This window comes from Barbus barbus (genome assembly GCF_936440315.1).
Source record: "Barbus barbus genome assembly, chromosome: 25".
Classification (NCBI taxonomy): domain Eukaryota; kingdom Metazoa; phylum Chordata; class Actinopteri; order Cypriniformes; family Cyprinidae; genus Barbus; species Barbus barbus.
The window spans coordinates 22,925,485-22,951,222 of NC_136753.1; the positions used below are offsets into that span (position 1 = coordinate 22,925,485).

Genomic DNA, 25,738 nt, shown 5'->3' on the forward strand with positions numbered 1-25,738 from the left:
ACTGCCAAAAAAAAGGTTAAAAATGTGCTTTCTGCAGAAATATAATTCAAAACAAATATTTGGATCTTAAAATGCCTTTTAAAATGCAATATGATCAATCATGAGGTCTTTACCAAGTCAAGGAAATAGGAAATAAATATAATGTTGATGCAGTAGAAATTCACAAATTGTGCAAACATTCATTTCTATAAAATACCAAAACACAATAAAAAAAATTCTGTGTGTGTAAACCTTTACATTTTCTTCTTTTCCTCATGTGAATTTACATCTTTCTGGCATATCGCCTAATTTATTGTCTTTAAGATGGCTTACTGCCGGCATCAGTCCTTATTAAATAGAGTCATTCCATGCAGGCTTTTTCTCACAGGCATTTGAGTGCCTTAAGTGGTTAATATGCATTTTGATTGACACCTCCTATGGGGGGTGGGGGAACGCTTTCCAATTCTTATGGTCTCTCTCCCATGAGACTGAGCTACATATGTTAATGTGTTTCAGTTTGCACACGTGTGTGTGTGTTTGCGCATGCGAGAGTATGAGAAATGGTGAAATGATAAGAGACACTTATGCATTCTGGTTGTTTTTATTACACTGTATGTTGGCATTGTGATGCATATCACACTTTGTCTTTGAGATCTTCTACTTTTGAATAAAGCATTGCAGAGTGCACCAGAGCATTAGTGCCATGTCTAGAAATTAGTTTTAGATGCACTATAGATGATGCTGCATTGCACTGACAATTATTGAGGGTGTAATATGCACAACCCACCCCTTAACACACCTATACACTATTCTTCAAAGTTTGGGGTATGTAAGATTCATTAATTTTTTTCTTGAAAGTAATTCTTTTATTCAGCAAGGGTGCATTAAGTTGATCAAAAGTGATAATAAAGAAATTTATTGTTACAAAGGTTTCTGTTTTAAATAAATGCTGTTCTTTCTATTCATCTAAGAATTAAAAAAAAAAAAAAAACATTTAAGTTTCCACAAAAACATTAAGCAGCATAGATTTTTCCAACATTGATAATAAGAAATGATTTTGAGCACCAAATCAGCACATTCAAATTATTTCTGAAGAATGTGACACTGAAGACTGGAGTAATGATGCTGAAAATTCAGCTTTGACATTGCAGGAATAAATTACACATTTAAAATATATTAAAATAGAATGTAATTTTGATCAATTAAAATCCAAGCTTGATGAGTCTGAGTCTTTTTTCAAAAACAATTAAAACTTTTGAGCAGAACACTTGAAGCTTTGTAAAAGCTTTTCTTCTAAACATTTTTGTGAGTAAATGGAAAATGAAAATGAATCATTAACTCACACTTATTGTTATTGCATACCTGATTGATTTTATTATATGAAACACAAAAGAACATATTTAGCAGAATGTGCGGGCTTCTTTTATTCAGTAGAATAACATTTTTGAAAAAGGTGTAAAATGATGAAAGATGGATTGATGATAAAGATAGAAACAGGAAGCACAGACACTTGACACCATCAGTACGAGGAGGAGGAGAAATTGCCCTCCAAATTCTCATGGACACATACATGGAATGATTGAATGTAAATTGAGGGCAAATGAGTTTAGAACGACATTAAGGTATGTAGACCAAGACTTTTCATTTGTGCATGAACTATCCCTTTAAAACCACTGCCTGTCCCTGCTTTTTACAGAATTCACAGTGAAGCCAAAGACGGAGGCGAAAGGAACTCAATGAATGAGTGCACCGCAAAGGCCAAATCAAAGCTTACAGGCTCTCTCACACACTCCTAATCAGCAGGCGAGCAGCGGCTGCTGCTTTCAGATGCTTGTTTCTCGCTTGTCACATGCCGTTAAGGTCTTCTGCTTGGTTACGGGTCACTATGACTATTCACTCCCGGTATGACCTGTCCCTCGTTTCCAAGCAACAGAGGTCAAGTGGATGTGTGCTGAGTATCCAGTAGGCAACCCACTGACCCCACCTTTAATGACCCAGGCTGGAGTTTTAGTTAGTGCTAGTGTGTATGATAACCTTTGTGACCTCTTGACCCTGATCTAGCTAACCGGCATTGCCATTGTGTATTGAGTGGTTTTGTGATGTCAGAGAGACGGACACCAAACTAAAGCACAATAGAGTGGTGAAAAGATTGCTTTTCACACTCCAGCAGGTTAATTTAAAATAAGTGGATACTGAACAAACAAAAAGTGCTTGCTTTCTTTCTTCCTTAGTTTTATTGAAAATGCCTCTCAAGGTTCCTGAGATACACCCTGGCATAATCAACAAAGTCTCTGGGAATTTGCGATTTGGTAAGCAGTATTTCACTTATCCAGATCAGAATCTCTTTTCTTTAAGATCTCTTGCATTTCTTGTAACAGATGTGCACAATAATACATCAGAGCATTGTAACCAGGATACAAGATTGAATGTTACAACCTTTTACAAGTTACTTCAACTCAAGTGTTGCCAATTTGAAAACGGGTCAGGAGACAAAACCAAGACAAAAGTAAGGTCCTTGTGTACAGCTGTGTGAAAGATAATGCTTTCTGAATTGGTCATTCACTTATATTATATACTGTGTGTGTGTGTGTGTGTGTGTGTGTGTGTGTGTGTGTGTTGTTTGTGTGTGTGTGTTTGTTTGTGTGTTTGTTTGTTTTTTTGTTTGTTTGTTTGTTTTAAATAAATGCTGAAAAAAGTATCATGGCTTCTGCAAAAAATATGTCTTATCATAAGACCTGTTCACAGAAATAGCGAATTTGCAATCTCTGTATGAATAGCTCATTAGGAATGCTCTATAATGCAGTTATAAAGGCATTTAGCTTCCTTAAGCTAGATACTATTAAAAAAAACATAAGTGAAGAAGAATTATGTTTAACACCTGCATTTACATTCTTCTTTATTTAACACTCTCACCTGACCCAGAAAATGTAGTAGAAGATAGAAAGATATAGAGATGAGAGTGTGAAAGTGAGAGAGATTGAGTGAGAAGGATCAAAATTATCCATCATCTCTTTCCTGGTATGTAAATACAAACTCACTGAAAAAAGAATCTGATTTTTTGTGAAAACTAGAGGCAAAATGAAAGTCCAGGCTGATGAAATCTGTTTAATGCGCTACAAAAATAATTTTCTTAATCAGTTTTTTTTCCCCTGACAAAAGCCATCTTTAAAAAACAAGTATGCAAGTCTTGATTCAGACATATGATCTTGAATTTCTTTTGTTCTAATAAGATTTGTTTCTTGCTTTAGGCATCAACCTCACTATTGTTTTTAGATTATGCTTTTTAAAAAAGTAGAAAACCATTTGCTAACTTAAAATTGAAGATTTGGTCTCTGAATTGTTTTGTTATTTTTGTGGTTTTTGAAGTGCCACTACGATGATGGTGTGAAACGCAGGCGGGATGTTGAAACACATTAAAAAGGACAAAGATTAAAGGAGAGAAGGAAACAAGCTGATCTCTGATTGTTTCTCGTTGGAATGCTTATTGAAAGATCTGCCACAACCATCAGATTTACCAATATGATAACACTGAACAGGAAGAGGAGCTGCGCTTATCTGTGTCTGTTTGTTGACAACCTCATTTAAGACGAACCATCCCAGAGATATCAGAAGATAGTGAGATAAACACCTCAAGGTCTTCTAACACGTTTGCGTGTAGAGTGGAAGCTAATCAGGGTCATCTGACAAGGCTATGTTGGATGCATGCTTGGGGAAATGGGTTTTTGTGGTCACGGAAACTCAGAAAAGCTTGTTATGAATGGACTTGCCTCATAATTTCATAACATTAAAGCTATTTAGCCAGCTAAATTGAATTCATGCTACTCAACAGCAAGATTTAACAAACCAACAATATGATGCAACTTAAGAAATTGTAGCATTTTTTGTGTGTGAGTACTTTATTGCTGCTTGAGGGAAATTACTGGCAAAGCGTTATTTTGAAAACAGTTTAGCTGCAACAAGCTGTTGACAATTAAAGCTAAATTGTTAGCGTAGCTACTTTTATTTCATTTCTCCACAACACGAACTAGCATTGTTTTTCACACATTGGTTCCCACACTTTGTTTAACACCTGAAAAGGAGTGCTACAGTTTGTTTAACTGTTCGCCAAGCCTAAGCCTGATTATTCAAGCACATTAAGTGATATGAATCAATAATCTGAGTTGTTGTTTTTGGCTATGTTCAGTACACAAGACAAAATGAGAAAGGTCAGGGGCTTACCAGACATACCATACATAATAGACTGTCACATCAAATCCTGATGTAAAATAAATAGGCCTAACTATAGTGTATTATGGGCTGTGATCTTGTGAAAACACATTTTGACATCTTTAATAAGCTCTTTAAACTAGAGCAAGGACTTTGGGTCATCGCACCAAATGGAGCCATGGCCTGTTAATTATTACCATGTTTCTGCTGCTAGGCTGCTGTTTGTGAAAAGGGAGAAATGAAGAGTTTTCAGAAATAATTCACTGTAGGATCACATGGGTCAGGGTAACACGTGATGCTCGATTTGTCGTTGAGTGTGTGCCTGTGTCTGTGAGCATGATCTATGACCCTCACTCTCACTGAAACTGTGGGCCAAAGCAAACAGTGGCTCCCACCAATCCCTGAGGGGAGACTCCCAACCGTAGAGATTCAGACACCCCCATCTCCTCCTCTCATTCTTCATCTGTGCTATTTTGGCTATGTTTTTTCAATTCATCACTCTTCTCCCCAGTTCACTCTTTCTTTGTCTTATTTCTCATATGCTTTATAAGTTCTCCTTAGATGAGGAGCATTTCCCGTAGGTCCATGATACTAAACAGACTGCCACCGAAATGCCTGTTATGAATGTACAGTGGCCCCTAAAGAATTTGGTCACTGAAGCCACAAACATTATGTCTTTGCAGTATACTGTATATAAATTTATTTTATTTTAATTATTGGTTATATTATTATTGCTTCAGTGTTCAGATGTCATTTATGTGTCTTTGCTGGTTTATTTTATTTTATTTAATAAACACTATTCAATCAAAACCTTTAATAAAAAGGCGGTTGAAAATATGAAACAATAAATGTAATGTTCATGAATAAAAACTATAAATCCTTTGACACTTTCCAGTTGTCAAATTTCGTGGAACATTAATATAATGAACACTGGTGGTTATTCTGCTGGCAGCTGTATTAACTTAAGGGAAACTGGATACTTGGTTTGATATGTGACTTAAATGTCCAAAATATTATTAAATTTGTCTTGTAAAAAATCAAGCAGTGCATTTTCACATGTTTTGTGTGCAAAGTCACTCTAACTGTGAATGTTTAAACGTAGTTAGACGATTTACAATAAGAGATTATCAGTAAAAGTAGTATGACACTTTTATCTTTTTAATTAATGGTAGCCAGAATGAAAGGGAAAGTGAGTTGAGGTCAGATGTGTCTCTGTGGATGCTTCAAGTACAGGTCTTTTAAATGCTTTGAAAGCCGCTTTTCTAAACCTTTACATTTATTTCCAGGCCCACTTAAAAAAAACAAAAAAACAAAACAAAGTGAAGTTACTTGCCATATATGTATACCATATGAGATACATGTATTTAAAATGTTGCTTAACTGTTCAAATACTACTTGGAGCCGCTTTGTTTATGTATATATTGTGTTGCAGATTAAATATGTCCCTCATGATTTCTGAAAGAGTAGAGTACCTCTACCATACCCTCGGCAAGTTGTAAGTTTGTTTGCCCTTATTTGTCATAAGAGTTTGATGGACAGATGAGAGAGAAAAAAGACATTTTATCTGTGTGGTTTGATTAAATCCTTTGCTTTAATCACCCGTCCTGTCTTCCCAGAAGATAAGGATGATTGAGTAATCCTCTGTCAGGGATGAGGGCTGTTAAAATCAATGCCTCATACACATGATGAACGTGAGAGGAAAGTTTTCATTCAGTTAAAGTCACACACACACAACTCAATGAGAGCAGACTCCCTTCATCATATTCCGTCCACCTTCTCAACCGGTCACTCAAATCCATGCGAGCTGTCAAGTGACAGCCCGTTGAAGCCAAGAGATAAGGGCTAATCTTCAAGTGATCATTTAGGTTGGACGGCTCAAGGTAAAGCTCAGTCTCCAAAGATAAAGTTAAACGTTTGTGTGTATGTGTTAGATTAAATTTAGTTGGTTCTGCAGACAGTAGATACTAAAGTAGTACTAAAAACTAGGTGCTCCAGATGTCCTTCGAGTGTCTTTGATGGTTTTATATCTCTTTTAAAATAAGTGTTTCTTACATTTAAAGCAAGTTGTAAAACTTGTGAACTAAAATTGGCCTTACATTAAGAAATTGTTCTGTGACACAAGCCAATTCAAATCTGTTTTCGGATTCTAAAATGTTATTGTGTTTTACATAACTCGTACATGCCAGTACATAACTCGCCATCAATAAAAAAGAAGCTATTTCTTTATAGAGATTGTTACTAGACTGCATTATTAGTGATGGCAAAGACACACAGACTTGGTTGAGAACTTGTTGGAACATGGTGGACCTGCCCTTGTGCTTAATTAGAACCCTGAAATGAAAGAGATGAGGAATTCTAGCTATGTGCCAGGAATGCCCACACAGGTAAATGAGATTTTATGTTGTCTGCGGCCCCGTGCTAAATCTCTTTGTATAAGAGTGGAGTAGATTGTGTCTTCTGATAGAACGTTCATATACTGGTACTTTGCAGAGACGGTTGCTTCTCTATGGCTGGCACATTCCACTACATTACCAAACCAAATCTTGTTATAAAATTATTTTTAAATGAACTCTTTGCTGTCATAAATAAGTCCATTTCTTTTTATGAGACAGTCAGTGTTTAGGGAAAGTAAAATTGGAGACGTTATTATGTCATTTTTGTCTAAAGGAAAATTAGGGAGTTGGTGAGAAAATTATGTACTATGTTTTATTTATACGTATTGTTCAAATTTCATGAATTATCATTATTGCTATACAAACCACAAACAATTACCAAGTCAAAAAAGTAAGCCTAGGCTGCATTTATCCTATTTTCAAAGTGTTTTGTTACATCTATGTAGACATCATGTTCTTGCGGTTGTATTGCAGACTATTTTGTTCATTTTTTTTAAACTTTGATGGCACATTTCCATCCTTTGGGTCTTGAGCAATCAGAAATTATGTCTTTTTAAACGTGGTTTGGTGTCTCTTTTCATTATGAAGTTGCAAATTTGACCTTGGGCTGCTAAGTGTAAGCATGTGCTTCAGACTTTTAGCACAGATCTGTTTCACAATAGAATGGGGAATTGTTACAGTAAGATTTGGAATTGCAATTGTGCTTGGCCAATCTTTGCTGTATATGCTTTGCCAGCTATCTTTTCCTCCACCATAAAGTTGATTCTCAAGTAGACCTTATCAGAGACAGAAGCCAATATGTTGTCCTTACATTCTTCAAAGGTTTCCTTCAGCATGCTCACTCTGCAACAGTGGAACATCTGACACAGTCGTCTGTGGTTATCCAAAGGGACAGCGCTGTGAAACTTTATTAACCATATTGGGTCATGATATCTAATATCATGAGAATTTAGGAATCAAAATATTATAGTACACTATGAAAAATGGATATTCATTTTGAGGTTTGCTGAAATTACATGTAACAGTGTTATTAAATTATTAGACTAATGTTAGTCTTCTTTGAAGACTAACATTAGATTGCAAAAAGCTAATCTAAATACAAATAAAATAAAAGAGCATAGTTAATATCCAGTATTGCTGCAATGCATCAAAGTCTCTCACAGACCACATACTGTACTCAGTTTCCAACAAAGGCAACCAAGCTTGTTGGGGTGAGAGGAAAATAAAGCTTGACACCCCAGTATTGGTAGTAGAATTTAAATATAAGACCCAGGGAGGCCCCACGAGAACTCTCCGAGAGCCAAAAATCCGCAAGAAATCCACCCTGTAAAAACAGGACTGTAACAATAATAATAACAAAGGACGTAGGAATGTAGCTAGGGCATTGAATCTCAGGGAAACACTCCAGAGTGGTCATATCCATACAGCTGTACAGATGCTGTTTTATTGAGGAACTACTGTGACTTGGCAACACTTGTGGTGTTTGGATTAATTGTATGTGAGTCCTTGTAGAGTTTGCGGATTTGGAGCGTGGCTATGCATCCAATAGAAAGCCTGTTATATTTAATAAATATTTTGAGGTGTTGGTAAGCATTCAGGTTGCTTCTTTTATTTAGTTTTCATTATCTTTAATGTTCATAATCCCAAAGATTTGCATTTAACTTATTGCACTGACAAGTCCATGTGTTCTGTATGAATTCCAGAAACTACTGAGTAAAACAAATGGGGAATAAAACACTGCGACCAAGAGTCCAGACAGAGATGCTCTGGCCTCCTATGCTGAGCATTGTGGGTTCAAGTCCTATCTAGGTTGAGTTTCTATAGAGCTGTGTAGTTGAAGTAGTCATAACCCAGCAATGGTTTTACCAATATTGTGTTAGGTGTGGAAACTTGTTGGAAATTTTTGTAATTACATTTGGTGCTGCTAGTGGCAAAAACCATATAAAAGGCACTTTTATTACAAAAAAGAAATAAAAAATCTTGCATGGAAAATTTTTCTTTTTTTTTCTTGTTTGTGTGTCACTTTATATAAAAGCATGTGCTAAATAAATAAATGGATTCTTTCACTGTGTGTTTTAGAGCTGAAGTCTACTGGAACCGCCCATCACTTTGCCTTTCTGCTCAACTCGACGGACTACAGAATCCTTCGTATGGACGAGGACCATGATCGAATGTACGTGGGCAGCAAGGACTACATCCTGTCACTAGACCTGAACGACATCAACAAAGAGCCCCTCATAGTAAGATTTCTCAGTTACACAATACAGATTGCAACAAACCAAACTATAAGCAAGGTTTGGCAGTAGTAAATCTGGTCAATAGATTAGGATTACTGACGTTTGTGTCTTTCTCCTCAGATTCACTGGCCTGTGGCTCCTCAGAGGAGGACTGAGTGTGTCCTCTCAGGAAAAGACGTCAATGTAAGAATCCACAATTTGGATATTCTTTTCTGCTGTACTTATTTATCAAACTTTGGTGTCGGAAAGATTTTTTTAGGGAAATGAATTACTGTAATTTAGAAAGGACACATTAAATCGATCCAAAGTGACACAGATGATACAAAAGATTTATTTCAAACAAATGCTGTTCTTTTGATTTTTCTATTCATCACGTTTTATTTTGAAATGTATTAAAATAAAAACAGTTATATTAAATTGTAATATGTCACAATAGTACTGTTTTATAGAAAGCATAGGAAAATTTTGACAACAATAATATTCTGAATGGTAGTGTGTAAATATAGTGTATTTTATAATATAATAATTTTTTAAAATATATTTTCTGTTTATTATAGGTGTTATTTTTTAAATCTCTTTCTCATAGTTTTAATGAGAAAATTATGCATCCCTACTAATTACCACAATTTTTGTAAATCCTAAACTAGTTATTCCAACATGGGCATGTCAATATCCATCTCAAAGTATCATTTCTGTGTCAACAGGGTGAGTGTGGTAATTTCATCCGTCTAATCGAGCCATGGAACAGGACTCGTCTGTATGTGTGCGGAACGGGAGCTTACAACCCCATCTGTACCTATGTGGACAGAGGTCAAAGGGCACAGGTAAACTGTCATTCGCAGATGACCCGCTACCTTTTGCAGGTCAAGAGTTCAAACGGTTGGCTACTTTAGTCAAAAGGTATTATGTCATTAGAGAGGAATGTTTCTCCACCCTGGAACAAACAGGATAATCTTTACCACCTGCATGTCTTTTGACTTTGTTACTTCAAAAACTCTTCCTAGTGTTTAGGAGGGTAATTGCATTTAAACATAGTCCTAATTTCACCTTCCTTCTTTCCCATGACCATGTCCCATCATTAACCACTGTTCATAAGAACATCATGCAAAATGGTCTGAGATCACATTGAAAATCTGGAATTAAAGATCTAAAATAAATGAAAGTTTATTTAAAATTTGGCACTATTTCTAGGTCGCTTTTCAAATACAAGCAAATTTGTGACATCAATCATGTGAACTTCCATTTTTTTCCACTCACATATTTATTAAATAATTTGCAATTAATAAAAAAAGTATTAAAATATTATTATAAAATTAGCATTTTCACTAGTGGTCTCAGGCTTTTGGAACCTACTGAATTTGTTCTCATTTAATGTGGTTATGCATCTCTGGGGGGGGGGGCTTTCAGCATGTGCACTGTTTCGGGCTTTCAGCATGTGCACTGTTTTAGACATTGTCTTTGTCCGCTATGGATACACCAAACTGGAGCCATCTTTCTAGCATCTGAACATCTTCTTGTTTGGACACAGCCTTGGCCATTCTTGTGGGTTCTAATTTAATTAATAGAAACAGGTGTTTATTGAGACACACACCTTGTTTTATAGGGCATGCTCCAAGATCAGATGCCTCGCGTGGGAGGCCGAACCAGTCGAGCCGCAGATCCTAGTGCTTCACCAGAACCATACACACCCAAGGTGGGAAATGAACTCTTCAGTGGGATTGAGGTCCTTTTTGTACTTTATTTTGGACTTTCTTAAGATGCACCTCCAAGATATGGTTTTTACTTAGAATTGTAAGGAAATGTTCTGTTCTCACAGTATTTGAAATTTCAACAGCTGGTTTCATCAGCCGCTAAAGGCGTTGAGAGAAACAGCAGAGGAGTTGTCATCTTTAGAGCTTGTCTTTCTCAAGTTTGCCTACACTTGTCCAGAGCCTGCCTTTGGCACAGAAATCTAGCAGAACGTGCACAGATTACTCCCACACCCACACTCCATCATGCTTTAAAGTGGTTAGTCAGCAGAAAATGTATCGGTGGCTTATATTACATTTGTGGTGTGCGTGTAAAGCTTAGAAAGTACAAAGGATCCAAAAACTTGTATATTATCCAAAACAAGTCTTTCGTTGAGACTTGAATTTGCTGATATATTCTTTGTGGCATGTTGTAGACTCTTTAGATGTCCTTCTACATCTCTGCTTAGATTTTAGTTAATGTGTTAATTCATGTTAGATGTTTCCCAGTTGCTGTGCATTAATAGTACTGTTTTACATCTGTGTGACTGTAGATGGAATGCAAACTGCATGGAGTGAAGTGGACTATTAGCTCGAAGAGAATTTAATAGTTGTCACTAACCCAACAAAACCATATAGACTATTTTGGATTCATATGTTGAGAAGCTGATTGTGAGAAATTTCTTTGACAACTACCAGAAACCTTGGAAACTTTGAATTATGGCATTCATTTCTTTCTTCTGGGCAGTTTTACACTAGCTGCCTTTAGTCAAATGGCAAGATATTGGTGTTGGCATTAGACAATATGTGAGACGCCAACATTTAAAAACACAAACAATAAGTTACCTAAAGATATTTAATTTATATTACAATATTATATTAACCTCAAATAGTTTGTTTTCATTTATCCCAGTGAACCTGTGTGTATTTCACTTCCTGGCTATACCTTGACACACTATTAAACACTGGAAACTTAAAGTATCTAAGTAAGCTGAGAATCAATACTGCTCATCTAATGTGATCTATTGCACTGTCATTAATGAAACCTTCATGCTCTCCCTGTTCCAGGAATACATTTTCCGACTGGAGCCTGGTAAAGTAGATTCTGGGAAAGGGAAATGCCCCTTTGACCCCAAACTAAACAGCGTCTCAGCTCTGATAAGTACGTACCTCTCATTGCCATCATACTACTTTTAGAAAATATACAAAACATAATTTATTTTGTTTCAGACTCGGATGAGCTCATTTTTCTCAAGTTTATCTGTCTATCTCTACTTATCTCCCATATGCTCGCTCTGTTTTGGCAGATGGCCAGTTGTACGCCGGCGTCTACATCGATTTTATGGGAACAGACTCAGCCATCTTTCGCACGTTGGGAAAACACACAGCCATGAGGACCGACCAGTATAATTCCCGCTGGCTCCACGGTACGCACAAAATTTTTGAACCACGGCGTATCACCAAAACAAAGTTCTTTGTTTAGTGGGGAGAAGTGCCAAAGATGAATATTCAGCATTGACCCTTCATCCTACCTCCTGCAAACTAACCTCATATCTCGTACACTTTTGCAAAAAAATACCCCTCAAGCAATTACTGCTTAGTTAAGCTCAATCCTTGACCCTTGTTATAATCCCTGACTATATTATAGCTGTGATTTTCCCTAGTTATCATTTTTTTGTTTTGTATTTTCGGAAATGTACTGTATTTAACTATTATTATTGTAATTTATTTATTTACTTTCCTTTAAATGCCACATAAAAGGCAGGTTCATATTCTTTTGCAAGCTCTGCAAGACTGGGTTTACATGTGACTCCTTGACTCAGATTCTTTACTTCAGTTTTGCCTTTTTGATCATGAGTGTCCACTGTGATAACCATCACAAATTTCATACAGATGTCTTACATGTGGACTGTTCAGTGTATTGAATGAAAGGATAGACTGACAGAGCGAGAGGTCATTAAACGCTTCACATTAGTTGCACTTTCTAGTGAATGTTATTTAATATTATCCATTTGCTGCCCTTTTTATTTTCTCTTTGCTTTTTGCTCCAACTATAATTTATCTCTTTTGCTGTTCCCTTCTCCAACTATAATTCATCTCTTTTGCTGTTTCCCTTCCTCTCCCTTTTTCTATTTCTTTTTCCTTTTCTTTTAGATCCAACATTCGTCCACGCTCAGCTCATCCCTGATAGTGCAGAAAGGAATGACGACAAGCTGTATTTCTTCTTCCGTGAGAAGGCCTCTGAGATGGGTCAGACTCCCATGGCTCAGTCTAGAATTGGCAGGATTTGTTTGGTGAGACTTTTTCTTAAACTTTGTCTGATATTCCATTAAAAATAACTACACATGCTAAAAGACATTGTTCATTTATTCAACCTCATGTTGTTCTAAACCTGTGTGACTTTATTTTTCCATTATATACTAAACAAGAAATTTCAAAGAATGTGCTCACGTTTTTCCATGCAGTTGCAAAGAATGAGGACTAGATTTTAAGCCTAAAAAAACTATTAAGTGGCCTGTACAACATGTCACATTGACACAATATGCAATAACTTTTGTTTGAATAATGCTAAAATTTGAGTAGGTTTTTTTTTTTTTTTTTTTTTTTTTGGATAATCATCCTCTCGATGAGCTGTCATCCAAATCAAGTCAAAAATGAGCTTGATAACCAGATTAGTCTTCTTCTTCAAGAATGAATAAGTTTGACTGTTTTGAGAACTGGTTCATTGAAAAGATCTGACTGAGTCATTCACAAAACGCCAAACAGAGCTGGGGCGGATATCAGGAATTTTAAGGTTTCGGTCTGTTCAGCTATCATATTTTCATATTATCATATTTCAAGACTTGAAATATTGTCTCATTGACATTTTATGTGCTTTTGCATAATTTTTTGAAGCTTTAAAAAGCTCCTCTCCCCATTTATTGTAACTGTACAGAAAAGACAGACAAGTACATTCTTCAAAATAGCTTAGTTTACGTTCCATGGAACGAATTAATTTGAGTTTGGAACGACATGATGGTGACTAAATGTTAACATAATCCCATTCATTGTTCTTTTAAGCACTGCAATAGTATACATTTTACAATTATTGGGTGTTCCTGTGCTGAACATGATGCTTATGAAATCTTGTCCATGCAGGACAGAAGCGTTGACTGACAGATCCTCGGGATCCATCATTGTCCAATACCTCCTACATGAGCAACCGCTTGCTTCTTGGTTATTTTTTGCTGTTCTAATGTGAATCAAAGAAGCATGTTTGTAATGTGTGGGTAGCTGCTGGCGGCTGGTCACTGGGCATCGCTGCGTCTCATTATTGAAGTTGGCTGCTGTCCACAGCAGATGGGGCTGAGCAGTGCTCAAAGCCAATGTTTACAACCCAGTCACAGCCAGTTAATGCAAACCCACAGAAATAGCCCTGAGAGAAGGACAGATACTGATGTAAATCAAGGCTTAATTTCACACATACAGACTGTCAAGGTGTCCATCAAATCAAACTTTACAGCTAGAATTTGTGTGGTGTCTAACAGTGAATCTTCATGGCTAATGTGACCTCACTTCCTCTGCAGAATGATGATGGAGGACACTGCTGTCTGGTGAATAAGTGGAGTACCTTCCTGAAGGCTCGGCTCATCTGCTCTGTGACTGGCTCTGATGGCATTGAGACACATTTCGATGAGCTTCGTAAGTCTCTCTTTTAGTTGAGCCATAAATTTCCTGTGACTTGATCATTTCTGATGTTGATTACTGACATTTGATCTAGATTAGCTATCTTTAGATCAGCATGCTTTACAATATTAAGTCAGATTTACTTTTGTTAAGTCAGAAATTTTTAAAGCCCTAAATACTATTTTTGAATTTAATAGAACAGGTCGTTTTAAATGAAATACATGCAGTCCAAGAGGACAATTCAATATAGTTGAATTACTGTTGTGATATCACAGTGAAATACTGTGATATATACTTTTCAATATATTAAACATAATACAATCTTGAGTTTTTTATATGGTAAATATCCAAGATACCATGATATTACCATGGTAATACTTATGTACTGTTTGTTACTTTTTTGTAGGTGTAATACCGTAGTAAGTTGATGTATACCATCATAATGCCCCCTTACAAAACATACAGAGGCAATACCATAGTAAAGTGTTGGTTTCATCAGATAAAACCATGATACTTAAATATTTTAAATATACCATTGTACTATAATTTGATCTTGTACATATCCAGAATACCATGCTAATACCATAGTACTTTTTTACCTTTTTGTAAGTGTAATACTATGGTACTTTGATATATACCATGATACTTACCTTTACAAAAAAGTATTGTGGAGGTACCATGGTAAAGTGTTAGCATCATCAGATAAAAGCATGGTACTTTTAAATATTTTAAGTATACCATGGTACTATAATTAGATTTTTTATTATTATTATTATTATTATTTGGTACATGTCCAAAATACCACGGCAATACAGTAATACTTTTTTGTCAGTGTACTTAATAAAATGTTATGTACAAAAAGAACTGTATTTTGGTGCCACCGTAAGTGATCAGAAGGTAATATACTACTTTGTATTGCAATTTAAAATTTTGTTTAATGGTACTTTCAAGAATGCCATGGTACTAGCATGGTACATAGCCAAAAGCGTGGTATTGTCATAGTACATGTATAAAACAAACATGATGACAATGACACTTTTTGTGAGAGTGATGATTATTTGATAAATCTTTCCATCTAATTCAGATATCTTGGGGACATTTTATGTTCTGTGATTCTGTTGAGATTATCAAACAGGAAATAAAATGGCTTTACCATTTGATTGACTCCATATATAAAGTGAGGTGTTCACCCAAGGTACATTATATTCACTTCTGTTTTGTTCATTTTCACGGTATACTTGCTGAAATAAGAGGCCTCTTATTTCAGGATAGGGCATGATATAGCTCATTTGTGGAAACCGCTCGTCTGATGGTTCAATGGATATGTCCCTCCAGAGGGTATAACTTGGAAAAAGTAATTTCCTCTCTTTCCTGTATGTGCAGCGTGTAGCATTTGTGCTTAAACGTAAAGTGCCACAAGGGCCTGTGAGAAATATATAGAGGCAAGCAGTTCTGAGTATGAAATTGAAGTTCCTGTAGAGCTTAAAATGACAAATTGGGCTTTTAAAAACTGCCTGAAAATTGCTTTTTTGTGGTTGTACATTATGCTTCAAACATGATTGTGCATTTATGTGCACATGTGTGAGGTAACGCATGCATGTAAGCTGCATCTTAACAGGCTTACACAAAATGGAGTCTTTCCCAGTGTGGGAGAGTTTGATTGACAGGACTGAATAGGATTGGTTGACAAACCAGCTGTAACAGCCTCTGCCACTTTTCAGAGGCAAATGAATGTAAGCGCATGAATGCTGGAATTTTATTGCTTTTGCAATGTGTATAAATTGAGTAAGCAGTCGTTCTGTGTTTGCTTCATTTCACAGCTCCCCTAACATAGCACGCAAGGTACCCTCAGGACTCCTTGCTCCATCTCTCTTTCTCACTTAGTTGGTCATTCTCCCTCCCTCTGCCACTGTGTTTGAGGAATGAACTTGTCAGTGGAGTTTTTGACTGGATGTATCCCCTTTTCCTCAGAGGGGCAGTGAGGTTTTATGGGTTGCTTTTTGTGGCTTGGCAAGAGCGAAATTCATTCGCTGTAGTCTGGGATTTTCCCTCAGCACTTGATTACTTAGTCCGTTTAGCCGTGACTATCCGTCTGAGGTCATCTTCATTCTGTTTTTGATGGGACATCTGTCTGTGCTTTTACCATTTGCCCTCCTTATTCCCTAAACTATCTGAGTCTCCTTTTGTTTTCTTTCCTTGCCCCTTTTTTAACCTTGTTCTATACCTCTATCTCCCATCCCCCTTATACATTGGCCTTCAAGTAAAACGTTAATGGAGCTCAACTGCTTTTACGATGAAGCCCCCCCCCCAAAGGTCCCATTCTGTACGTTATACTCTGTTGCTCCCAAATGACTTTTTCCATCTTTCTCGTTTTGTCTAGCAGACTATCACTGGTCCTTTATGGTTAATTTGTGTCGAAACAAGCTGGAGAATTTTGGACACTGAGACAAAGACGGAGAGGAACATTGAGAGGGAAAGATTGTCCTCTCAATGCATTGTGTTTTGTGTGATATAACTGAACGGAGATAGATTTGATGACTTGCCACATACACTCACAGACTTTTGGATTTTTGTTCGCCTTGCTGATATGGAGCTGCAGAAATGTTGGAGTCACTGGTGGTGCTAAACTGAGCTGCAAAAAGTCTTCCATTGTTCAAAAAAAAAATAGATTCATCCCCAAACATTGGTTTAGCCATTGTTGCTATATCAGGCTGCCTAAACAAATAGAGCACAAAATTGGAATTAGTGTGTCTCATAGTACATCGAAAACTATGGAGCCCCTTATAGTGATGCAAAAAAATTAGATTCGAGAAAAAAGTAAATTTCAATGCTTTTGCGTTGAACACAAGAATTCCCTTAAAAATGTTGCATTCGTTTGCCAAACATTTGCGTACTCTCACAAAAGTAATGCATTCCCCCAAGAAAGTTTGCGTTTGTTGCTAAAGCTTTTAAATATAGTTTTACTTCTCACCCCTTATTATTTCCATCACAAAAGTTTTGTGAGCAAACACAGTTTCTTGGGGTTTCAATGTGATATTTTGCCTCTCTTCTCATTTTTTTCCACCACTGTGTCCCTTTAGGGGATCCGTTGAAAACAGCATGCCAGAGGTGCTTGAATGGCGTACGATTTCCAGTGAATTTTCAAAGTGTGCTAATCTTTCCCAAAACCCCTTGTGTAACAAGGAAGGAGTTTGTGACTGTTCTCATCACAAGACTTTTTTTCAGAGCAAAAATAGTAAGGAAGGCAATACCCAAAGCTGCTTAAACAGTTTTAAATATAAAGATCTAAAACTCAAAGGTGCTAAAAGCCGTTAGCTGTTTTGCTAATTTCAGCTAACAGTTAGCATCTGCATTACAATATCTACTTCATCCCCCCATCCCTGAACCACACACCCAAAACTCTGCCTTCCAAATACTTGTTAGCTAACCAGGTGTCACCAATTATAAGCAATATCAGAGCGTTCTCTAATTGGCTACATATTATGATTGACTGTAAAAATGGTGGGCCACTTCCTGTCTCTTTTTTGCTGTATCCCTAGCCTATAGCTGTCACAGAGACACATGTGATTTCTAAGGACACCAAAAAAAAACAATAGAAACCATCACAGAATTCATAATAGTTTTACAGGTTATGAGAATTGTATTGATGAGAATTGTACTGGTTTTAATGGAAACTGTAATGGTGCATATTAGTCTTTACTGGTTGGTTGCCTTCTATTGGTGGCTTATTAAAACCTCTAAATCCAAATATAATAGGTCCCAAAAACATTACAGCAAACCATTTTTAATGGTTTTAATAGTTAAAAGTTAATGGTTAGTATTATTTGTAATGGAAACCATTAGAATTGTTGTGATGTATTTTTCAGCAGGGATTTCAGTGATATCTGTCAGGTAGTAGTGACATTTTATCTCCTAAATTTGATCTCTTATCACTTTTAAATAATACTAAATTTAGCTAGATGCTAAATCAGTGGCGTAGCCACGAGGGGGCCTGGGGGGGCCTAGGCCCCCTCATTTACATGTCATTTACAAACTTTTAAGCCTTTATCACACTTGCGTGTTCGAAAAGCGGAATATTCAAATATAGCGCGGGGCCTTTCACATATCAGCGTGTCGCTTTCTCCTTCTTTAACTGTCATGCAGAATAAGCGCGCTGCTATTCAGCTTCCACATGCCTCACAAACACTTGAAAATGCGCACATTTAATATTGACATTATAGCCTACATGTAATATAGAGCGGCCCCCTCATTTTAAGATGGGGCCCCCAAAATTTAAATTCTGGTTACGCCACTGTGCTAAATGTAGCTAGCTGCTATGCAACTAAGAAACTTGTGGTATCAAGATACAGTCACATGATGTTAATATAATATGTCCCATACTCGTTGTCTTACTACTTAGTGTTTCCTTGTCACCACCAAAGTACACACTTTAGTATGTGAATTAGCACATTTGTCTTCAAATCCAGGATCTAAAGTAATTCAATCTTTCTTTCAGGGGACGTGTACATCCAGAAAACCCAAGACACCAAGAATCCCGTCATCTACGGCGTCTTCTCCGTGTCTGGGTGCGTAAGTTCACGGCTGTCTCTCCCCAAATACGAGATCCAATCCTCACTTCTCCTCGACGCCTCTTACTAATCAGGCCGCTTATCAGATTGGCAAGGGAGCTTGAATAGATCTTGCTTTCATATTCACACTCCAGTTGCCCACGGGTCAACACCCCCATTTCTCCGCTGATGAAGACTGTTTCTAACATACTGAATAACAAGTGTTTGACAGGCTTCACATACAGTAGTACAAGTCCTCCAACATTACAAAGGAAGGAGCTTTTCTGTGAATCTGAGATGTGATATTCTCATAAGGACTTATCTACATAATACCACCGCTATCAGATGCGGTTAGAAGAGGATATTCATACACGCTAAAATATTACACAACTGGCCTCAGAGGGAGCTGTCAACATTTTAGATGAGATTCACAAGGCTGTGTGTGTGTTAGAGCAATTCACAGTCTCGCCGTAGATTTCAGATCAAATCGGCGAAGCCCTCAGGCTCTGTCTGAGCTCTTTAAACCCAAAAGCACCATTCTTGGTGATAATAGTGAAAACTCTCTCCATCAACTGCAAGTGATTTCACAGCTCTATCTGTCCCTCTGTCTCTTGTTTTTCTCTCTCTCTGTATCTGTATTAGTGTTAATTTGTAAAACTGCATTCTCTACTCAAATTATGTCTGTAATACAGACATGCAGTTGGGTCCAAAAGCATCCAAAATTCTGTTTTTCAATAACAAATTGTATTGTCAGTTGAACTGAGAAATTAAATGAATCTCTTAATATTTTGTTTGTCCCCCTTTTGCTTTAATTCCAATATGCACTCAAATTGGCATGAACCTTGTGCAAAAGAGTTCACATACTTACTGTCGCAAATTTTTTAATTTGATTAGTGACCTAGTAATAGTCCATAATTGTATGTGTTTCTTAATGTCATTTTAGGGCATAACCTTTCTTTGTTTTATATATTTCAAAATCCTGAAACCTTGTTTATTTCCAAGTTTAAATTAGATTTTGAATTGCATATGTTTTAATTTGGTATGACTTTTGGATCCCACTGTGTTTCTGAGTGCAAAAACAAATGTAGGCTGAGTCTTGATTTTAACCAGTAGGAATTGATTGGATTGTGACATTATATACAGATGGTTATAGTGGTCAGCAGATTTTCATAAAGACAACTATATTTTATTTCATGCATATAAAATGTATATATAGATATATTTTACTTTGTACATCAATATTCCATTCTCCGTGTGCCCATGTAGTCTAATACTGTGTCTACCACCTTGTTTCAACGCATGGATTCTTCTCTTTCTGCATCTGTAGGTCTGTGTTTAAAGGGTCAGCAGTATGTGTGTATTCAATGGCTGATGTTCGCATGGTCTTCAATGGTCCTTTCGCTCATAAGGAAGGGCCAAACTACCAGTGGGTTGCCTACCAGGGTAAAATCCCTTACCCCCGACCAGGAACAGTGAGTGTCATGATTAAAATTGAATACATTATAAAGATGATGATAGACAATCTTACATGTTGAAAAAAAACAAACAAAAAAAACTCAATGCTATCCTTGTGATTTTAGTGTCCAGGAGGGACGTTCACCCCCAACATGAAGTCTACTAAAGATTATCCTGATGAGGTTATCAACTTCATGCGGAACCATCCGACCATGTTCAATGCTGTTTATCCAGTCCACAAGCGCCCCCTAGTGGTCCGTACTAATGTGGATTATGAGTTCACCACCATCACAGTGGACCAAGTGGCTGCAGCTGATGGCAACTATGAAGTTCTTTTCTTGGGAACAGGTGAACTTGCTACACATCTCCACATAGACATAGTCTTGTTATGTTATGTATTTATATTTAGTTTTTACAAAAACAGAATGTATAGGCTACTCTGGTGTCTAAAATCTGGGACCACACTGAAATTTGGGATTCAAAATCTAATTTTAATTTATAAATAAACACAGTGGTTTAAAATTTGAAAAACTAATTGTATGGAAAATGTATAACAATTTAAAACAGCCAAATTTGTGACACTATTAATATTAATGCTTTTGTACACAACAAAGCAGCTCTAGAAATATAAATGCAATCTTTTTCTCTTTTTAATATCTCTTAAGTAAATTTAAGCCAACTTCATTCTTTATAATATTATATGTTATAAATATTTCTGACTCCTCTATTCTGGTCATTTACAGATAGAGGGACAATTCAGAAAGTGATTGTCCTGCCCAGAGATGATCTACAGACTGAAGAGCTGGTTCTGGAGGAGGTTGAGGTCTTCAGAGTAAGACCGTCTTTTTTATGTTCCCATTACACTTTGTCAACACATTGAGAACTTTATACCGTCTGTTTTTTGTTTTTTTTTTGTATTAAAACATGTTTTATTATTTTTCATAAAATTCAAAAACATGTTGTTCATTTGTATTATGTTATATTATATTTTTATATTTATTTTTTCAGGTTCCAACTCCAATCACTACTATGAAAATTTCTCCAAAACGGGTAAGTTGCACATAATTTATGATTCAAAACTTAAAAAAAAAAAACTAATTTTGAAATATTAATATTGATAATACTAAATATAGTTTTAAAACAGGACATATTTACACTGTTTTTTAGCAGACAGTTTTATGCAATGCAATTTATAAACGAGAAACATTTGTCATCTTGGGATTTTTTGAATCCCATGTATATAAGGTGTTTTAAATAAAACCCTGTCTTCTTGTGTAGCAACAGCTGTATGTAAGTTCAGTGGTGGGCGTCACTCATCTGGCGCTGCACAGGTGTGATGTTTACGGAGAGGTCTGTGCTGACTGCTGCTTGGCCAGAGACCCTTACTGTGCCTGGGATGGAAAGTCCTGCTCTCGCTACTCAGCAAACCAAAAAAGGTTAGAGCTGCATGTGTAAATGTTGTTATTATTATTGGATCATTATACTTAGAATATAACTTGCAAGAGTTGTTTTCCTCCTTTGAAATTGGTTGTCTGAATCTTGTAGGCGGAGTCGGAGGCAAGATGTGAAGTATGGCAACCCTATAAGACAATGCAGGGGCTATAATTCCAATGGTGAGAAACCAAAAATACACTTAGTCTTAAAGTGCCCCTATTATGGCTAATGAAAGGTTCATATTTTGGTTTAGGGAGTCCCCAACAACAGGTTGACATACATGCAAGGTCAAAAAACACTTTCATTGTCTTATGCATTTATTTTTATCTTATTTGCTCAATGACTCCCAATTTGTTCAACGATTCATTTTTCCAAACCCCTCCTTTGCGTGACGCTAATCTGCAGTGATTGGTCCGATTGGTCTCATTTTCATGTCAACAAGCATGTAATGCGTGATAAAGCAGTGTTGGTGAGCTTATTTGTGTACATTACTGGGGAAACAGCTATTTTTACAGCTCCAAAAGCCGAACCTAGTGGCAAAGAATGAAATTGCATTTTCATTCAGACCAAGGTGAAAAGACCAACAAGTGGGCAGGCAATATGCTAATGTTTCATGTTGACTTCAACATGAAACGGCTTGGGATTCGTTTTAAAATGACTCGTTTCAATGATTCAGAGTCGACTCTTTGTTTTGAGAGACAATAAGAGATTTAAAACTTTGCAGGATGTTTTCATTCACTTAGCTCTGTTACACTCTGCATGAAAGGTAATTTTCAAAAATCCATAATAGGGGCACTTTAAGATTCTTTTAGTCTTAAGATTAGATTGAAAACATATTTTGGAAGAAGTAAAATAGCTCCTTTTGATTTTAGATAGTATTCTGTTTTAATTCCTGCCAGCCAATAAGAACACGTTGGAGACAGTGCAGTATGGAGTAGAGGGAAGCACAGCCTTCCTGGAGTGCCAGGCCAGAACTCCTCATGTGTCAATCAAGTGGCATTTCCAGAAGGAGAACAGTGACAGGAGGAGAGAGGTATGTGTTACAGAATGTTATACCATACTGTAAGCAATGTCATTTTAAAGTTACATTTTCTGTATGTTGTGCAATTTTAATTTGCTTAATTAGCATAGGACACTTATAATTCTTCCAAAATTTTTTTTTTTAATGGATGATTATGATTTCTGGATGATGACCAAATCAAAATATCCCTTTTCACATTAATGTACATTTTATCCTAAAATCTAATTTTTTTTCCAACAATCTATGTGTTTCAGATCCGCTCTGATGGACGTGTTGTTCGTACGGAGCAGGGTCTCCTCCTGCGCTCTCTCCAGCTCTCTGATGGAGGGGTTTACCAGTGCATCTCAACCGAGAAGAACTTCAAGCACACGCTGGTCAAACTTCAGCTGGTGGTCCTTTCCGCCCGCACCGTCAACACCATCCAGACCGAATCCACCGCTCCCGCTGTGCCGCCTCTCCAGTCCAGTGCCTGGACGCCCAGCGCAGAGCAGTACAAAGATCTGCTGACCATCCTCAGCCAGCCAGAGATGGGCCTCATCAACCAGTACTGCCAGGACTACTGGCAGATGGGGGATGACCCCGCAACTCACGCACACAAGAAGAAGGACCTCAAGGAAGTACAGAAGGACCTCCGGAAGCCACGAAGCAGGAGACACCACCAGGAGCAGAGCAGCATGGCTGAGACATGAGATGGAAAAACATCCCACTCCATGCAAATGAACGAGACTTGAGGTTGACCTCAAGGTCTTTGACTACCATTACACACAAGCATATACTCGAAACCATTATGGCCGAGGAGAAAGTAAACAATAGGTTTTTGAAAATTCATAGTATTTATTGTAGGCTGTAAATAGTTAGATTCTGTGGATATCTTTGTATGGGAATAGAGCAAAAAAAGAAGAGACAAAAATGTTTTGTGTATAGATCTGTGCAAATATTTTGTTATCATTGTTACTTTTCTTCCAATATATTTATTACAACAGTATTCACATAATAACACGCCGTGTGACTGTTATCATAAAACTTTATGTACATACCACTAACCGGATAGTTGGAAACTCTTGATGGACAGTTTGACTGCACTTGATGTTCTGATACCAGAGGAAAGATGGGACTGAAGCCGTTGTACATTTAGCGGACTCTTTTAGCCAAGCACGTGTTCTCATTCTGCAGATGTACGGATAAAGAATTTCTACATATATTTGGTGCATCTGAGTATTCTGTGACCTCTCAAAAGACTTTGGAAAAACACTTTAATATCATCAGAAACTCATCTTTTAATCTTCTTGATCTTCCATATGTTGCTATGCTAATGTGTGTTAAATATAAAGTCGTTTCTCTGTGTTATATGTTTGGTTTATTATTGATTACAGCCTCCTGTACAGTATGTACATCACTTTTTTTGTTCTTTTCATTTATATAAATATGTACTATTGCACGCAAAAAGCTGGGGGTTCAAAACCCGTCCCATCTTTTTGCAAAGCGGAATTGTTTTTAAATGCGTACCTCTCCAGTCATTTTTAGTAATAAGCGTCCATGCAAGCACCTCTAAACATTTAATAGGTGATCATTAAACTGTGGGGGGCTTGTTTGAGTTTGCATGAATTGTATTTGTACTGTACAGATATGTAGTCAAATTCTGGATATTGCTGTGTTACTGTATGGTCTTTGACATAATGAATTGAGAGAGAGAGAGACTGTTTTCTAAAGACAGAGGACTTTGCCGAACTAGTGATGGAATCAAGCACAATTACCTGATGTGTCTGTTTGGCCTCCGTTGTGTTTTCTCAACACACATAGCAAACGGACTGTGTGAAATGGTTGTTGTAAATGTTTTTTTCTTTCATTTGTAAGACATTATTCATCACTGTGGTTTGTCCCCTTGTTTTGTCTTTTTTAGGATATTCTAATGTGAAAAAGATCCAGAATTAGATGTTATGAACAGTTAATATTAATGTATTTTTTATTTGTTTTGGGGGGTTTTTTCATCGTTGTTGACTAATTAAAGTTATATATTTTATAACAAATACAGGTTGGCCTTTCTGCATAAATGTTCCTGAGCGAACCTATACTTCCTTTCTTCTGCAGTCTCAACTTAAAGATTGAAAGAGACACCAAAGAGGTTACAGTGAATAAGGCAATAGGTTGTTCACGTTACACCAAAGGAAGTTGGTCTTCAAATGTTGATTTGCCCATTTAATTAATTGAGAAAATATTACATTGTTTGGGAACGTTACATTAGGGTCGTTCACAAGATCGAGTGTGATTTGTATTTTCTTTAATACCGATTATAAGATTTTATGCTGCATTATTTCAGCTCTGCCATTCATTTCACCTCTCTGTCATTCACAAAAGTAAGAGAGAAATGGTTAAAACTTAAAGTAAATGTCCTGACAACATACATTATTTCTAATTAATATTTGTGTACCTTGTGCCAAGGAAAAATTCTGATCACTGAATAGAACAATAAAAAAAACTTTAAAATCTCAGCTTTATTTAAAATTAATTTTTGCATTACAAACTAAACTTAGATAAATCTATCGAACATGACTAATTATTATCGTCTTATACCTACAGAGTCATGATGACAAAAATGTAGTAGCACCGGTTCCTAAGAATAGCCTCTTAAACCAATTTTTTTTTTTCATTGTGTGAAGAACATCTAAACAACCATTTGTGCAGTGGAAAGTTTTTGTGGATGCTAACGTTTCTTTACGGAGCCATCGATGCCAAGAAAGAAACTTTGTTATTGCATGTGGCAAAAGAAAATCTTTATTAATACTAGTTTTCGTGATGATTTATTATCATTTATAAAACATGTATTAAACAACTTGGAACAAACTCTCAAATTATTGAAATGAACTGCTATACTGATAAAGTACTATGAAGAAAGTGTCCCTCTCACATGTGATGCCTGTGGATTAAAATGTATCAATCTTCAGATTGGGGTCAGTGAGCTCTATCACATAAAAGACTAAAGCTCTTTAAACGCTGCACTGCACACTGTGTCCACTACACTGAAATATCAACAGATCCTGATGACTACAGTGGGGAAGTGAGATTAGAATTACTC

The 25,738-nt window shown here is 36.6% G+C and overlaps 1 protein-coding gene across 1 annotated transcript in view; it reads left to right on the top strand.

Moving 5' to 3' along the window:
* Nucleotides 1–25,489, top strand: part of LOC306844561 (semaphorin-3F-like) — a 44,466-nt gene extending 18,977 nt beyond the window's left edge. The window contains exons 3-19 of the mRNA XM_079376787.1: nucleotides 8,658–8,818; nucleotides 8,936–8,998; nucleotides 9,520–9,639; nucleotides 10,419–10,508; nucleotides 11,611–11,704; nucleotides 11,850–11,969; nucleotides 12,697–12,836; nucleotides 14,109–14,223; nucleotides 18,704–18,773; nucleotides 20,083–20,227; nucleotides 20,336–20,558; nucleotides 20,954–21,042; nucleotides 21,219–21,260; nucleotides 21,489–21,646; nucleotides 21,756–21,823; nucleotides 22,544–22,677; nucleotides 22,920–25,489. Coding sequence (XP_079232913.1) covers nucleotides 8,658–8,818; nucleotides 8,936–8,998; nucleotides 9,520–9,639; nucleotides 10,419–10,508; nucleotides 11,611–11,704; nucleotides 11,850–11,969; nucleotides 12,697–12,836; nucleotides 14,109–14,223; nucleotides 18,704–18,773; nucleotides 20,083–20,227; nucleotides 20,336–20,558; nucleotides 20,954–21,042; nucleotides 21,219–21,260; nucleotides 21,489–21,646; nucleotides 21,756–21,823; nucleotides 22,544–22,677; nucleotides 22,920–23,354 — 2,267 coding nt within the window. The 3' untranslated portion in view covers nucleotides 23,355–25,489. The remainder of the gene's footprint in view (nucleotides 1–8,657; nucleotides 8,819–8,935; nucleotides 8,999–9,519; nucleotides 9,640–10,418; nucleotides 10,509–11,610; nucleotides 11,705–11,849; nucleotides 11,970–12,696; nucleotides 12,837–14,108; nucleotides 14,224–18,703; nucleotides 18,774–20,082; nucleotides 20,228–20,335; nucleotides 20,559–20,953; nucleotides 21,043–21,218; nucleotides 21,261–21,488; nucleotides 21,647–21,755; nucleotides 21,824–22,543; nucleotides 22,678–22,919) is intronic.
* The last annotated feature ends 249 nt before the right edge of the window (nucleotides 25,490–25,738 follow it).